The 16,585-nt window shown below is 39.3% G+C and overlaps 1 protein-coding gene across 3 annotated transcripts; it reads left to right on the top strand.

The window, feature by feature from the left end:
• Nucleotides 1-7,681: 7,681 nt before the first annotated feature.
• Nucleotides 7,682-16,371, top strand: LOC101475844 (uncharacterized). Of its 3 annotated transcripts, XM_076874585.1 has the most exons (6): nt 7,682-7,875; nt 9,968-10,273; nt 11,702-11,851; nt 12,955-12,996; nt 13,646-13,698; nt 13,778-16,371. In XM_076874585.1, the coding sequence occupies exons 1-6, from the start codon at nt 7,806-7,808 to the stop codon at nt 13,928-13,930; spliced, it is 774 nt and encodes a 257-aa protein (XP_076730700.1). In that variant the 5' UTR covers nt 7,682-7,805; the 3' UTR covers nt 13,931-16,371. The 3 variants fall into 3 exon arrangements, with proteins under 3 accessions (XP_076730700.1, XP_076730702.1, XP_004574458.3); XM_076874587.1 differs by lacking the exon at nt 9,968-10,273; XM_004574401.4 differs by lacking the exon at nt 12,955-12,996.
• Nucleotides 16,372-16,585: the final 214 nt, after the last annotated feature.

Here is a 16,585-nt window from a genome sequence, read left to right as displayed (position 1 = left end):
AGCTCCCTCACAGTGCAAACGCGCACTGTGTTTACAGACTTACAATTAACTTTTTAATAAAGAAAAGATGGAAAATAATAATTTCTCCCATTTTACAGTCTGTCACACTGAATTTGTATACAAATCTTATGAATAATAAAATACATTTCACAATCGTATAAAACAAATTAACAGGATAACAGAAGTATCACCGACTAAACATTTCCCTCTAGTGGACAAATTAACAATAGCGCATTACATTTTCACTTGCTTGTGCTGTACAGACAAAATGACTGTTAACAAGCTCACGTACCTGCAGAAGACATAAAACACACTCAACAGGTATCTTCTGATGGTATCAGCAATTGTAGCTCCTACAATGTAAAACAACATCACAAAAAGCACAGAAAAACAGTAAATCCAAACACATTTCGTGCTATGCGCAGCAACCACTAGGGGGCTAACAAAAGCTTACTGCCAAAGAGCATAAATACGGCAGAAACACTGTTTAACAGCAACCAGCCTTTGTTTCGGTTACACAGAAACTTTTTAATATCAATATGAACCTATGTTCATATTGATATGTGAGGAGCGGAAGCCTTATGCTGGGCTTACACTTTGCGATTTTTGGCCCATTTTGAGCCGATTTTTGAGTCGTGCGACCGTTTTGGCGATCGGCCCGATTTTGGCCTTCATCGTGCGTCGTGCATCGTGTAGTATACGTGGGGTAACGAGACGCGATTAACACCTCACGACGAGCTCCCGATCATCAATCGCTTGGTCGTGAGGATTTCGTGAGGGTGTCACCGCAGTTTGTCACACTGCGCACGCGCAAACACAAATGTCAGCGGAAAAGACGGCGCAGCACGGCAGTGCAGCGTGTGATCTGACACAAGCGATTCGGGATGGGTACCGGTGTCCGGTGCCATGATGGCACTGGTTCTGACATAAACGGTAGTAACCAGACCGAAAAGCAGCGCACATTTCGGTGCTTTATTTCGGTGCTTTTTTTTCCTGAGCTGTGATACACTTCTAGCCAATAATTTTACGTTTCCGAGGATAGTAGGCGGGTCCGGGTACGTGCGTTCTTTTAGAGCAGAGCTACAGATTAAAAATGCCCAAGGCGAAGCGGTCAAAAGTCTGGCTGTACTTCACAGCAAAATATGCAAACTCAGCAGCCTGCAACAAGTGCTTTAAGCTGATACTGTGATACTGTCAAAGGAGGTAACACCTCAAATCCGATGAAACAGCTGGCGACGCATAGCGTTTTTTTAAAAGCCCAGAAATGCGCCGTATGATAGCTTGCTGCGAGACCTCACACCGAGCACATCTACTGTGCGTGGGTTGCCTGTTATCGGACCCAGAGTTAGCAATATCCCCCAAAAACCCCGAAGAGGAGAGTCCTGGCCCCTAGCCCTGTCAGTGTAGCAGAAATGATGACGGATGATGACGGCAGCAGCAGCCGTTCTTCTCTGCGTGAGTAGCTTAATGTTGTTCGTGTGTAATTTACGTTGAGTAGGCTAACCACGTTATTACATTAATGCATGTAAGGTGAACTAGCAAACATCATCATAGCTACATCCGGCTGTCTTCTTGTTTGATGGCAGATACTCCCTTCACCCTGGCCAAAAAGGCTAAAATGACCAAAGAAAAAGTGGAAAACAGTTAAACATGAGAGGTTTTGGACAAAGTTTGTGTTTTTTCCATTGATTAAGCACTGCTTCCAGCCAAGAGTGATACCATATATGCCCCATAGCTGCAGAAAAGGCTAACATTGTTATCTTTTTACAAAAAACCAGCTGAACATCAGAGGTTTTTGGACCAATTTTGTGTTCTGTTTTGGAGTTTTTACGTGTTTTTTATGTGTTTTGGAGTTTGTACGTGTTTTGGAGTTTGTACGTGCCACAGGGTTCGTACGTAATTTGAAGTTTGTACGTGCTTTGTCTCTAGGGGCCACCGTAAATATACTTTTATTTATTCACTCCACATAAAATGTAATAAATAAATCATATAATACAAAAACCAACTATTCACATTTCAACTTTTAACTATTTCAATTTTCAGCTTTTTCCTTTTACAAATTTAAAGTGAAACAACACAAAACACTGCAAACCACAACACAATTAAATATAAATTATAATATGATAACAAAAAGAACATGCACATTCTCTGTCATATGGACCTGCATGAATAAACTTTTTGAATCCTTTATCATCTGCAACTGAAAATAGTTGTGGATGATTACTATACCTTTCTAATTTGACTTGTTGTCCCTGGCTCTCTTTCTCTCCCTCCTGCTCTGTTCCTGTGATACTGGTGTAACTACCGCCCCTCCCCCTTCTGCCCAGCGTAAAGCACAAGGCTCATGTGCTGAGTGAAGCGGAAAAAAAGTGCGAGAGAGAGAGAGAGGGTGAGAGAAAGAAAAAAACCTGACGGCTTGCAATAAGGAGCCGGCTCGCGTCGTTCACGTCAAAGAGCCGGCTCTAAGAGCCATTTCGTTCGCGACCGACCCATCACTACGATCCGCCTATTTGCCTTTACGTTTCAAGTGGGTGGGGTGCCAGCTTCACTCTGCTTTTATGTTCACTTTCACAGACACGGCGCATTTACACAGAGGGGATATAGCCTACTGGCTCTGTGAGCACGTGGCCACGTCGAGACCGTCCACATAAATCACAGTGTTGAGCGTCTCTAATTGGCTCCTCGGGTATGCGCGCACGTGCGGGCTTAAGTGGAGAGGAGGCGGGGGCGGGGAGGGAGGGGTAGTTTTACAGCCTGACTAAAGGTAGAATATCCTACCACGGGTAGTGTTTGTGTGCTAGTGTGTGCTTAAAAATCGATTCTCCTGCTGCTGTAGGTGGATGTACGAAGTGCCGTCCAGTAAGAACATCTAAAGGTGGAGGTTTAGCTGCTTCAACTGGTCACACCTAAGCTCCATCAGTGATGCCATCAAAATCAGAGTCCAATCCACACCAGCTCCACCATCATCACTCACATTTCCACACAAAACCTGTTAGACTGAGCAGTGTGCTACCTGTTTACTGTTCGATTACCATAAGACAAGCATGCACGTGTTTTTGAAACTTTGCAGTTCATAGTGATTCTGGTTGATTTGTTTGATGTTTGGCCGTTTTATTTTTATTTTTTTTGAAGAAAACAAGAAATTATGTTGTATATTTTTTTGGTAAATTGAGGTATCGTTCAGTTCATCGTTCATTTTGTTTGTAACAGTGTGTGTCTACTGTTTGGTGTTTGGCCAGCAGTGTTCAGTAACAGTAAAACTGCAGCAAATCAACGAGATGAGCTCACTACAGCTCAGGAAGCTCACGGATTCAGGCAGTAGTTCGCTTGTGGGATAGCAAAAAGCAAGGAAAGCACTCACCTGTAAATCTCCCACACCTTGATAATGACTCTTCATAGATAGATCGATAGATAATGTATTTATCCCCAAGCAGAAATCAAATATCCAGCAGCTCAATTTAAAAACAAACATCTCTCCAGTCATAAATCAACAGATTACCTCCTATCTCCCAAAATGACTCAAAAAATGATGGGTTTATTATTTCACCTATTTAGCTTTGTGCATGGTCTGTGACATCATCTTCAAGCCCTGCAAGGGACTTTAAATGTGGCGTATGGATGATGCAAATCCAAACTAGAAAGGTGGATGTTGGTGGGTTTTGGAGCTATTGTGTGGAAAGGTGTAAATGTACCATTGCTGACACTTTGGAGAACCTGTGGCGTGCGTGTAGTGGTGGTGGTGGGGTTCCCGTTCTCGATTGCTTGGTAATTGTTTTGTTAAAGCAGCGTTTAATAACAGAGTCAGTTTCCATCAGAGTCAGTTACCATGGAGATGAGGGCTTTCCTGCTCTTCCATTCTGTGCGCCTCCTCCCATCACTGCTGTGTGAGATTCAGCTTAGCAAAATTAATGCCGTAAATGATTGCAAGGTGCCTCTTAATACATATTCTTATGTCATTCACACACATGCGGAGCGATGCAGTAAATTTTCAAGGGCATTATTTGTTAATATTAAAGCGAATACGGCTGTTTCTTCAAACACATACGAGCACATCTTTCCACAGACCCCCACTGAGGCTTTTTGTTGTAGCTCTCATCCAGAATCTCACCCACATATATCGAAGGCTTCACTAACAAGAGCGAGGACTCGCTGTGCACCCGAACCAGTGAAACGTGAGGCAAGGCTTTGCTTCAGTCAGCAAAACTGCATGGGAGGAGCAAAGAAGACGGGGCTGTTTAACTGCACGAAACAAAAACAAAAATAGCTTAAATAAGATGATTAATGCAAATATTATTTGGTTAAATACATTATGCAGACATTTCTTGTGGATCAAAGAATAACAAAGGCATGAAGCAGGGACAACAAGCAACCTGTTTCTCAAAATATAGAACTGAAACAGGTGGTTAGTGTTTACCCTCATACATTTGATTGGAAAATCAGAGCTTCCACAGGAGTAAATGTCTTATTGTGGCCAGACTTGGACTCAGTTATCTGAAGAGGATTCCCATGATGACCTAATAAAGGCTCCAGCAAAACCTGAGGTCTTCATTTATTTCCTCACTGACTCTATTACAAAGTCCCTCAAACACTGCAGATACAAAGTGAGCCATGGTTTAGTGCACTGCAAGTCAATTTGCACACACTAATGATATGTTAAAATGTACCATTACCGTAATTGAGGCCATGCAATATAAACAAATAAACTTGCATTCCTATTGCTGGGTGACAGCAACAGAGGCGTGTAACAGGACATGATGTGGTGTAAGAGGAAACATTTTCAAAATGCTGTGATGCAGGAAGTAATACCACAGGGGATTGGCGAGGTGTGTGTCTTGAGTGTTTCTGTGAAAGTGTATGTGAGGAGCGGGGGAGAAAGAGCAGTGGGTTATCACGTGTCAAGCAAATTTTGTAGGGACTATTGAGTCCACAAGATGGCGCATAAATGCAATAATGAGGGTGAAATAACTACATTAGTGTCTGCAACTGTAGTCAGTATTGCACGCTCTCTTTGGGGCTGGAAGTCGTTGTTGTGATTGCTCTCACTGACCCCTGATGGAGATGATTGATATAAGAGTCAAATCAGCAAACTCCTTCAGCAAAACAATCATACGTAAACTAGATTTTATCTAGTTTCATGACAACATGATGCACTGAGGACTTCTCCACTCACCTCATTCATTCCCCACATGATCATACAGCACTGCAGCACGTCTTTCTCCAGAATGCTTCAAGGTTTTATCTTACAGTATAAAGCATTGTCAGTTGACTATTGTTTTGATTTAACACTACATAAATAAACCGAAATTAAACTGGACCTGAATTATCCACAAACATACATTTGTCTGTGTTGTACAGGATTTTATAGAAAACTTTTGCTGGAAAGTTGCTGCATGAATAAATTAATGAATAAGTTCCTCTATAGAACTAGAGTTGGTTTGGGGCATCTAAGCTTCCTAAATGCCTAAGAGAAGAGTTATTTCAGTAATATGCACCTATAACAGTGATATATTTACATATGTAAATTTGTTTTTTCCAGCAGAAAGCAATGAAGGGTGAGTTCAGTTTCCCACTAGTGATGGAGCATCTCCAACAGAAGTATGTGGTGATATTTAAACCTAACAAACAGAATTTTATGCAAATGAAAAGAAATGTGAACAGTACAGTTCACTGCAGTACAATTGGAGAATAAAGGTTTTTGCATAATCTTAATGTAAAAATCCACCACTAAGCAGATACAGGACAACTTTACCACGAAGTAAAACTCTCTACAGGAGCGTTACGCTCTGTCGCAGGTAGAATTGTATTTATTTTTAGGTTTTTAATGAACAGTTATCACCACTAGGGGCTCCAGTGTGTTAGCCTATTGTACTTGTAAAAATACACACAGTGATTTTATGGAAATGATACTTCCATGTCAAACTGCCCCTTATCACATTATACTATTGTCTTGCCGATGCTCCTTTTTTTTTTAAAGCAAACCACTGAAAAACTTTTATTGCAAATGAGGAACAAAGCAAATGTTTGCCTTATTTCACTCTGAGATTAGGTCTGGGAAGTTTTTTTTTTTTTATTAAAAAAGAAAAAGCAGCTGCCATAGGACAGAAGCAGGGTGCAGTCTAGACAGGCTGCCAGTCTGTGGCAGGGTTAACACAGAGACACACACAAACATGCACACCTGTGAAATGGTGAAAAACAACAGTCATCACACGCAAGTCACATCTGCACTGAAAAACTATGTGTGTAGGCCATAAATAAAAGGATCAAAAGCAATAAAAATGTACCTCACTTGAGTTCTTTTAAGGACAGGCTTATGGCTACGTTCCAAAACACACTCAGCTATTAAGAGATTTGGCGAAGGGCTGCAGCTATCCGACAGAAAATGCATTAAAATTTGCGCCCCTCACAACTGAGTCATCAGCTTGGAGACTAATCCACAAGGTCTGTCTTTGCCTGTGGAGATGCCACATGAAGAGCGAACAGGAGCTGCAAGTCGACGCCCAACTCCATCAACCACTGAAACATCCAACAAACAAAATCCCCCCTTGCAGTCTTCAAATTGTTACTTCAAAGCCCCCAACTTCCTCTTCTGTGGTTAAAGTGTTACAGTGTGTGTGTGTGTGTGTGTGTGTGTGTGTAATGTATCAAGGCCAGATTTTTAACACCTACAGTAATGAGGAAACTAATACGAGTTAATCGTGTAACATCAACTTTATAGTAAGTTTCGTTAGTGGTGGAACAGTCTCTATATCGTCATTTTTATTCAACAACGCACATTCATTAACATGAGCGTTTAAAAATGTGCAGTTGGTGTCTGTGTACAGCTGGCAGGTCGTTCAATCACAGACACTTCTTGGTAAATTCACTCTAATCAGATGAACTTTCAAAAAAACAAGTCTGGTGTTCAATAAAGATCAAACCTGCAGACAGCTGTGGTTACAGCGGTTGGTGTTTGAGCTCCAGCTGCTCACGGTGAACTATTGTAAACTATTGTTTGCTTCTTGAAATATGTTTTATTAGGCCATTCTTTGCAGTCTGTTAGTGGTAATGTGCGATAATTCACAATCACAGTCACGCACAGGGAAGCTGGCATGCACGTGGACCTAAAACGATGGCTCCTTTTATTTGAAATAACATTGTGTTTATTCAATCGTGAATACATGTAGTTGGTGAGAAACATGCAAATGTGCATTTATCTTCTAATCTGCAGATGTCTGTGGACATGCAGGATACTGAGTGTTGTTTCTTAGAAGAAAAGTTGCTGCTGGAATTCTTAGAAGTTCAGATGTTTTTTGATGTCGTGTTGAGCACTCCTGAACCTGTTCATACAAGATGAATGTTGCAAAACAGCAGAAAACAAGAAAAATACATTTATGTGTAATGAAAAGTGAAAAAAGAGTGCTGTTTGTTTTTCCGTGTTCTAAATTTAAACTTTAATTTGTCCTCTAAGAGAAACAGGATGTAAGAGTCTATGTTCTCCCCCAGAATATGAAGGAAACTATTTACTCTTCCTGACTTTACCCACATCATGTGAGTGACATCCTCCTCACAGTCTGCACCACATGTCCATGAACCCCTTTGAAGTCTTCCGTTACGGGAGGCGCTTATGATACTGAAGCTAGATAAATTGGTGTTGGTGTAAGTTCCTGTCTACAGTTTCCTCCAGGCAGGCACAGAAGCTGTCACTTGTGTAGAAGTGTAGAGTTTAGGCTTTACATCACAGGGGCAGCTGAAAAAAACGCACACACAGAAAGGTCAAAGCCCAAGCGCCGTCGCAAGAGGCCTCCGAGCAGCCTAACGCTTCCATCATGGGTGAAAACACCATCACGAAGCCTCTCGGGCTAGTTTTTATCATCACAGCTCACATGGTGTTCAACGGTAAGCCGTCTCATTTGTAACTGTTTTACTCCGTGACGTGTGAGAGGTTTTGTGTCCTGGCAGCGCATGATGAACTTGACTGTCTGTTACATTTATTGCTCCCTGATTCCTCTGACAGTTAGTTAATGCACTGAATATTTTGTATGTAACTCGTTGTAGTAGGTCTCTAACGACAACTCAGTTTCCCCCACTCAATTACCATTACTGAATCATAATTGGGGAGTTCCACAAAGCTCTGGTTTTGTGACTCAACTTTATTTGTCGGTAACCCTGTTTCCACAAGTGGTTTGTTCTAAGTTTTGCTGCGGTATCTGTTAGAGTTTTATCACAGACGAGCGATATTAAAACAGGGAACTGGGTGTTTCAAAAATGTTGAAAACACTGACACATTCTGGATAAAACACTGTGTGCTTGTGTCTGAGGTGAAAAAGGCATTGCAGCAAATTAAAGTTAGTCTGAGGCATTGTGAATTTAACCCTGGCTCATAATGTGTACGTTCTGATGTTAAACAAATATAGCAATCACACTTTTATGATGCCAAAAACAAGCGATCGTACTAATACCACATGCAAGCCCTCAAATCATTATGGAGACATCCGCAGGTGCTTCACACATGTTTAGAGAAAAAACTTGAAAAATAACTTAACTTAAAATAGATATATAACATAGATACACAGATAGAAAACGCTGATTTGGGCTGATTAATTTGGAAAAAGACAACGCAGTAGCTCCAGTCCCCCCGCCGTTCTGAACTTAATAAACAGAAGAGAATAGAAGGATAGTGTATAATAGAATGTATTTGAACTTTATTTGTTTCCGTTACTGTTTTTAGTAGGTGTCCAAACACCTAGACTCCTGTTTAAATATAAGTACTTGCTATTTAAAGGTTTCTAATCAACAAATCACATAGTTTCTACAGAAGAGAGACTTTCAAACAGAGGAGATGACACATCTAAGAAAAGTTACTTATCTCATTTCTATATGTGAGCTAACACTGAACATTAGACACAGATGGCAGCTAGATAAATCAGGTAAATCAGTCTGAACTTCGCCTTGGTGCTGTTGCTGGTGGCTATATGGCTGTGTAGACTGATCCAGCACTGCTGGCATTTTACTGTGGCGGCTTAGCCTAGTTTAAACACTACCCTGTAGTTTTACTGTCAGTGATGGAAAGTAACTGTGGAACTTGCACTGAGGTAGTGAGCAGAAGGGAAAAGTGACCCGCCTGTTTCCTTTGTGGAGAGGATCAGTCGTCCTGTGCTGCTTCTGTGGCTTTTAGGTTTTTGAGGATTAAACCAACTGATGTCTCTAACACAGAATATGTCACATGGACTATTCTGTTTTCACTACTGCTTTCTTCCAGCTACCCACAGCTTACACTGTATACTGAAGAGCATCAGTTTAAAATACTATAGGATCACAAAGCGGGGTATGATCATGTGTTGATGAGTGGAGACTGATGCATCATTATGGATTTATTAAATTTAAATTGAATAACAGTAAAAGCATTAGAAAGCATTAAAAACATCAAACTAATTTCTCCACTAATCATAAGATAAGATAAGATAGAACTTTATTAGTCCCTCGGGTGGGTTCCTCTGGGAAATTCGGTTTCCAAAAGCACAGCACCGACAGAAGTTACAGTTACAGAATGTTTTATATATATATATATATATATATATATATATATATATATATATATATATATATATATATATATATAACATTCGGTTTCCAAAAGCACAGCACCGACAGAAGTTACAGTTGCAGAATGTTATATATATATATATATATATATATATATATATATATATATATATATATATATATATATATATATATATATATATATATACACACACACACACACATATAAATACAGAGACGAATATAAGTAAATTATACGAAGGGGATAAATAGAATAGATAGGAATAAAAATAAAAATACAAGTGAATTGCACATTTCAAGTATTGAGGTCTATTGCACCATTGACAATTTACAAAAGTATTGCACAAAAGTATTGCACAGTGAGGTGAAGAAGCACTACAGCTCAGTGTTTATAATGCAAATCTGCTCTTCTGTCTCCATACAGACCCCAGCCATGCACAAGTCATCGGGATCTTTGGCAGCAACATCACCCTTCAATTTACATTTAATGTTAGCATTAATGAAAACAGTCAAATTGGAATTTATATAACAGGCGAGAAAAAGATTGACGATTTTAAAAGTGGGAAAGGTTCCTTTGTTATTTGCCCCCAAAACAATTCTGTCTTTTACCACATCATAAATCTCACTCTAAACCACACTAACACCTACTGGGCCAGTTTATTTGGGGGCAACCTAAGAAAAAGTAATGAAGTGAAGCTGACTGTTGAAGAAAGGAACATAAGCTGTACAGGTAAGGACATTTGTTATGATTATAAGCTGCACATAATGAAAACGACTTTAACACACAGTAGAGCAATATCAAGAGCAGACTAAAGTGAAGTATGTTTCCATTATATTCATACAAACAGAGCAGCCATATATAGTATACACTAATTCCTCACCACCTTTACTTCCTCAATGTTTGCCTCTTTATTATAGATCCTGTAATAAATGACATCATCATTCCTAATATCTTTTAAAATACTATTCCAAATTAAAATGATCACTTTAATTAATTGTGTCTGCTAGTATTGACTGCATTAAATATAAAAACCATATAGTGTGTATAAGTGTCATGGATCCAAGGTTGTTCTTAACCAGTTAGTGAAAAGTTTAAAGCCCATATGAAAATAAGTCACTAACACACTATTAAAACAGTAGAACAAATTAAATATGATTGTCACAGAGTCCTGCAGGTTATGTTTTTGCCACATTGTTGATAAAGGCTCAGTTAGAACAGAAATATTTAAATAAACAAACAAAAATAGCTCCTCGTTCTCAGATCATATTGCTGGGCATTTAAAGGATAGCTGACATTCAGTCAGTCCCATCTGCTGTAGATACTTACCAGAGCAGTAGGGCAATAATACTGCCTTCCTTTCCTAGCCTGTTTGAATAAAAAGCACTCTGTTGCTTTGACCTAAATGCTAAATACTGATGTCACCATGCTAGCATCTTGCTATCCAGCAGGCGTACATTAACCAGCTTTACAATGTAGGCAATCAAAGCTATCTAGCGTGTCAACATGTTCTAGCGTTAAATATAAATTATGTTTGCAAATATTTGGTCAGAACTGGGCTACTGAGCAAATTTACCTCTCTACCTGACAAGGAAGCCAGCTTGAAAATCAGGCACATCAAAGGGTTTGCAGTGCATTCACGGGGGACACAAACAGCAGTGTCAGTTACATTTATCCTCACAGAATCGCAATTTGCATCATTCGTGGAGCTGCTGAGATGTTTGAGCGTAAAGCAGCTGATATGAGATTGACTGATGTACAGTCCCATTATAGATAAAATAATGAGCCTTTTGTAACCGCTTGGTTACTATTCACATATTCAGTATGTTATTTGTTATTGATTACAGAAAAACTGAATACTGATCACTGTTTCACATTCTCATTGGTTTACAGTGTCAGCTTACAGCCCATAAGAAAGAGTCGAAGTGTGTAATTTTACTGCCTACCATGCTTTATTTCTGTTGCTGATGTATGTTATAAATATGTATTATACTGCATTAGTCTATATGTACTGGGGAAATATGCATAGATCCATTGGGATCTAAACTTATTCAGTATCTTTAATCATTTTTATTTTTTGTTTCATTTCTTTTCATAAACGTGGTGCGAAAATATGAGTGAAGCTCACATATTTTCATGACTTTCTTTTAACTCCTACAGCTCCACCGCCGTCGACTAAACCCACAGTTTTCAATGAAAGTTCCAATTCCCTTTCCATCAATAAGATCATCATCATCTTCGCGGTTTTACCTGTGGTCCTGTTAGCAACAGTACTCCCATGGTTGATCTGTAGTCTCGTGAGACCCAAAGGTAAGCAAATATACGGTCCAAAAACAATCTTTACCTTCACTTTTCACTGATATGTTGTGTTGTTTCTGTTATCAGAGTGTGGCCAAAACTTTTATTATTTTTTGGAGACGTAGGATTTTATTTCATTTCCATGCTGTAGTCTGAACGTAGTGTCAGCTGAGTTGGAATAAAACACATCAGGAACCTTTAATTCAATATTCTCCACATATAAATAGTAAAGGGGTATGAAGCCAAATTGCGTGTGCGGGGCTGCAGTCAGTAGTATTTTCTAGTTTTTCAAGCAAACAAAGTAATGGTAAGGAAACACTTGTTATTCTGTGGAAAAAATTTGCAGTTGTGTGGTTAGATGCTCAAAAATGCAAACCAGATTGCAGTTTCACATCCTTCTGATAGATGCGATGATTCATCTCTTTTGAAAATAAGTCCTCCTTCAGTGCATGTAAATCTAATTGTGCCTACTATCACTGAGAGATGGGTGGAAAGAAAGAGCTTGCATTATTTGTTCACTAATACGAGTGCGCTTTCACTTCAAAGACAAACCCCTCTGGCCTACTTTGAGTAGGAACGCTGCCACGCTGAAATAATCTGACAGCCCCCGTGACCTCAGAAACCACACTAGAAGAGTTCCCGTACATGTATACAAATGCAAGCAATTGCTGACTGCGCACTCCTGCATCGTGCCGTGCTAATTGGGCCCGGCCGCTGTCCACGAGTAGAGGTTTTGCACAAAACCGACAGATGCTGAAGAGAAACTGCTCTCTGTCTTTGGCAACTTGTCCTGGTGCATTTGCACCGCTAGAGGATAAAGACAACGTGACTTGTTCGGCATAAACTTACAAAAAGCTTAGACCTAAAACTATATTATAAAAGTCAGGCTTGACTAAAACATTTAGTCACAAACTTTAGTTAAACTAAAACAAAATTAAAACATTTTACTTTAGCACAGCTTATTATAATCATTATTCGTTGAAAAAATATTGTTAAGCATTAAATTTTTCGTCGTCCATAATTTTGGCTTGCTATCACTTAATCTGAACGCTAATTTGTTTAATTAATGGTATTTATGTAAGAATATCGATAGCTTTTTTTATATCTTTTTCCAGAGGCGGGATCAGGAGGTGATGCTAAGCCTAGCTTAGCATTAAGTAAGTAAAAAGCAATCGTAACTCTGTGTAAAGGTAACAAAATGCTGATATTAGCGTGAAAAAAGCTCAGGAATAAACATGCAATCTCATCATTGAGCTCAGTAACTGAACATTAACATTATCATTGCAATGATAATGTTTAGTTTGTGTTTAGTCTAAACCGGCAAAGCGAAACCCGGTCTCCTGCGCAACAGCACAAACACTCTATGTGGTTACGACGTATTTGACGTGGATTCGTGCTTTTGATGTATTTGACGGTTAATTGCTTTATTTTTATGAACGTCTAACGTTTTTTTTCCTTATCTGATGAATCAGAAACTTATCTTGGATGTTATTTCCTTTATACTCCTGGGTGCTGTGGCATACTCCTACTCCCTACTTCCTATGAGCTAAAAAATTCCAAAACATGCGGCATTTATGTCTTTAATATTGAGATTTGACTATTTTCACACTTTTTTAAAAGTATGACAATGGAAAATATGTAAATCGGGGATAAACTGACGTGGTTGATGGGCTGTAACAATAAATTTGATAAGAAATTTTTTATTCGAACGTCCCACGAATGCTTCTTCTGCAAAACTCAAAATATAGTATACATGACCAATTTCACCTATTTTGTAACATTTCACCTGCTTTTCTTCTCATGCAGACAAACAACAGCAACAACAAGAAAGGCCGCAAAGCTCCACTCCCACAGTGCAGGTAAGAAAGATTTTGATCTGCTGTTAGAGAAAAAAATAAGCCTGGAAATTCTTCAGCCTGACTCGAGTTGCCTTCGCAGGAATCAGTGGCGTCGTTGAGCAGCGTGTCTGCACCCTCGGTGATCTACAGCGTCTTGGACTTCCCCAAAAGACCTCCGACAATTGTTGAGATCAACCCAAGAGATACAGAGTATGCTGCCGTCAGCTATCTCACAGAAAAGAGACACATGTGATGCACAGCTCACTGTTCGACTAGTGTACATAACATAAATCTAAATATATATAAATATAAATTTCTTGCAAGTGTTAAAAATCCTGCTTTTGTTATACAGGGATGTCTTATTGCACTATATCTCAAACAAAAGAGTTGGGAGAGGAAGAGTCTGCATGGGTAGTGTGTATGTAGGTGTCACTTTGTGTTTGGTGGTCTCGAAATTGAGATGCATGCTGCTGCGGCAAACCTCAAGCCAGAACATAATACAGTTACAGTGACAACCCAGCCTCGCAGTTAGCTTTCAATTTTTCTTTGCTGTTAATTTGTGTCGGGGGTATCCGGCCGCTAAGGAATACTTAACAGGCGATAAATTAGATTTTAGATTTTCTTCAGACCAGAAACACAAAGCAAGCACTTCCTGTGTACCCAGAGTCTACTGTACATCACTGCTCTGGGTCTCACTGTGTTTAATAGCTTCAGTGAACCACACTGATGCACTAGGTGATAACACAGGAGATGTAGTGACCCCTACAAACTTTGCTCCCTCTGTAGAGCACCAAATTTAGGTTGTTCTACCACTGAAATAGCCTCACTTCTGTTGACTAAAAACTACACTGAACAATTCTGATGCTTTTAATATTTAAAAATCTTTAAAAACCTGCCAACTAAGCACATGAATTTAGAGACAGCTTTGGAAATGTGGATATCCAAACCTGTTTGAACGGGATATGTTACCAAAACTCTGCAGCTGACACTGTCTTAAGTTATAAAAGTATCCCAAATGACAGAAATAACTAAAGCACGGTATCCTTTGTTAGTTCCTGTAAAACAGGGATGCCAAATTAATTTTACATCATGGGCCACAGACAGCCCACCAGTGAAACTACATGATAAATATGTAGACTAGAATCAATTACTAATATCTACACTTAATCACTCTGGTGTGGTATGAATGTCAGTTCCTATTTATCAGTTGGAAAAGCTACAAAACTCACACTTTGTAGTTTTGTAGCTTTTCAGTTAAAACTACAAAATCTTCCAAAGCTGTCCTGTGGGCCATATTGGAGTCTTTCCTAGGCCAAATCTGGACCCCAGACCTTATATTTGATGCCCCTGCTATAGAACCATAAATGACCTTGTAAGTGGAAAAATAGGAGTGTTTCCACTTTAAACAAATGCCTAAATCCACATGTGGCTGTGATTACACCTCCGAGTTCACTTGGAGTCTGGTTGAAGGAAGCGCGTGCTGGCACGTGCCGTTGGTGTCACTGTATTGTAGTGGCTCATGAGAATCCCAGCACTTACTTGCACACTCTTGTAGATGCAGAACATATAATAAAGGTGTTATGCAGCAAGAAAATAATGCAAAACTTTCACTCGCTGTTTCTATAATTTAAGAACCAAAACCACTTGGTTAGTGTGATGAAGAGTGTGACACATGCCAGTAAGCTCAAATTTCTAAATTACCAAGTTGATAATTTCAGATGCAATTTGCACAATCAAACAGCTGCTAGAGGTCAGTTTTAAAATGGGTCCCAATAAGTGGCTGCACACAGAAACTAGGGGCTTTTATTTTGTTTGAGTGGAAAGTTTTGACTGAGAATGCATCATCATGCAATCCCAGGCTGAAAGGTTTTACACTTTGATGACATTTCCAACATGAAAACCTTTCATTTTCCGCTTCACCTCATCTCCAGAATTCATCTTCACTCCCATGCTGATAATCGCGTGAGAGCTTAACAAGCTCACTTTTGACTTTCAGGTTTAGTGACTTCTTTTGCATCGGGGTATTTATCACAACACGGACGAAAAAGTTTCAGGGACACCGTCCATACATGCTTATAGATCAGTTATAGACCTTTCAGCTTATCAGTACTGTATATTCAAAGGTCACTGGTGATTTTTCCATGAGCTGCTGCATCAGCTCGCCACTATCATGCAAATCTGACAACAACAATCTGACACTATGTGCAATAACTGCATGCATGGCCTCTGAAGTTCTCTTTTTGAAAGCTTATTGATGTCTTTGATTTACTCAGTTCTCATACATCTTTATCATATGTTAAAATGTATTCTCTGGTTTATTGTTCACCAGCTACTCAGAGAAAGAGCAAGTTCATTTTGAAACCCAGCAAGCTTTCAAAATGTACCGTCCTGTCACGTGCTACTTTATTACATACTGCTGAACTGTTTCTAATTGAAATACGCAGTTTTTAAGATGTAAATGGATGTAAAATTATCAACTTTATTGTGTGTGTGTATGTGTGTGTAAATACTGTCTTCAGTTCCTGAATGTACTGTACTGGATCTGTGTCACAGAAGGAACAGAAACTGCTCTTTATTTTGATGGCAGCGGTGCATGCTGGGAGATGTGTAAAATAAGTCTTCAGAGTGTTGTTTTGTTTTTAAAAAATCTAATATTTCTGAATTCTTATCCTGTAAAAACACCTCTAAAATAAAATAAAAAGTTTACCTGAGATTCTGGTTTTCTTTATGGTTTTAGTAACTAAAGTTGACGCTCACCACACACAGTTGTGTATTCAAAGAATGCACTGTTTTATCTTCTAGTCTGTGTTACAGTAGGTCGTGGAGTCTTTGGCATGTAAAAATAAGCAGTATTTTAGCACGTTGCAGGGACTTACCCAAGTAAATCACCTATAACGCCAACTTTATT

Source organism: Maylandia zebra, linkage group LG15 (assembly GCF_041146795.1).
Source record: "Maylandia zebra isolate NMK-2024a linkage group LG15, Mzebra_GT3a, whole genome shotgun sequence".
Taxonomy (NCBI): domain Eukaryota; kingdom Metazoa; phylum Chordata; class Actinopteri; order Cichliformes; family Cichlidae; genus Maylandia; species Maylandia zebra.
This window is presented reverse-complemented; position numbering and strand designations above follow the sequence as displayed.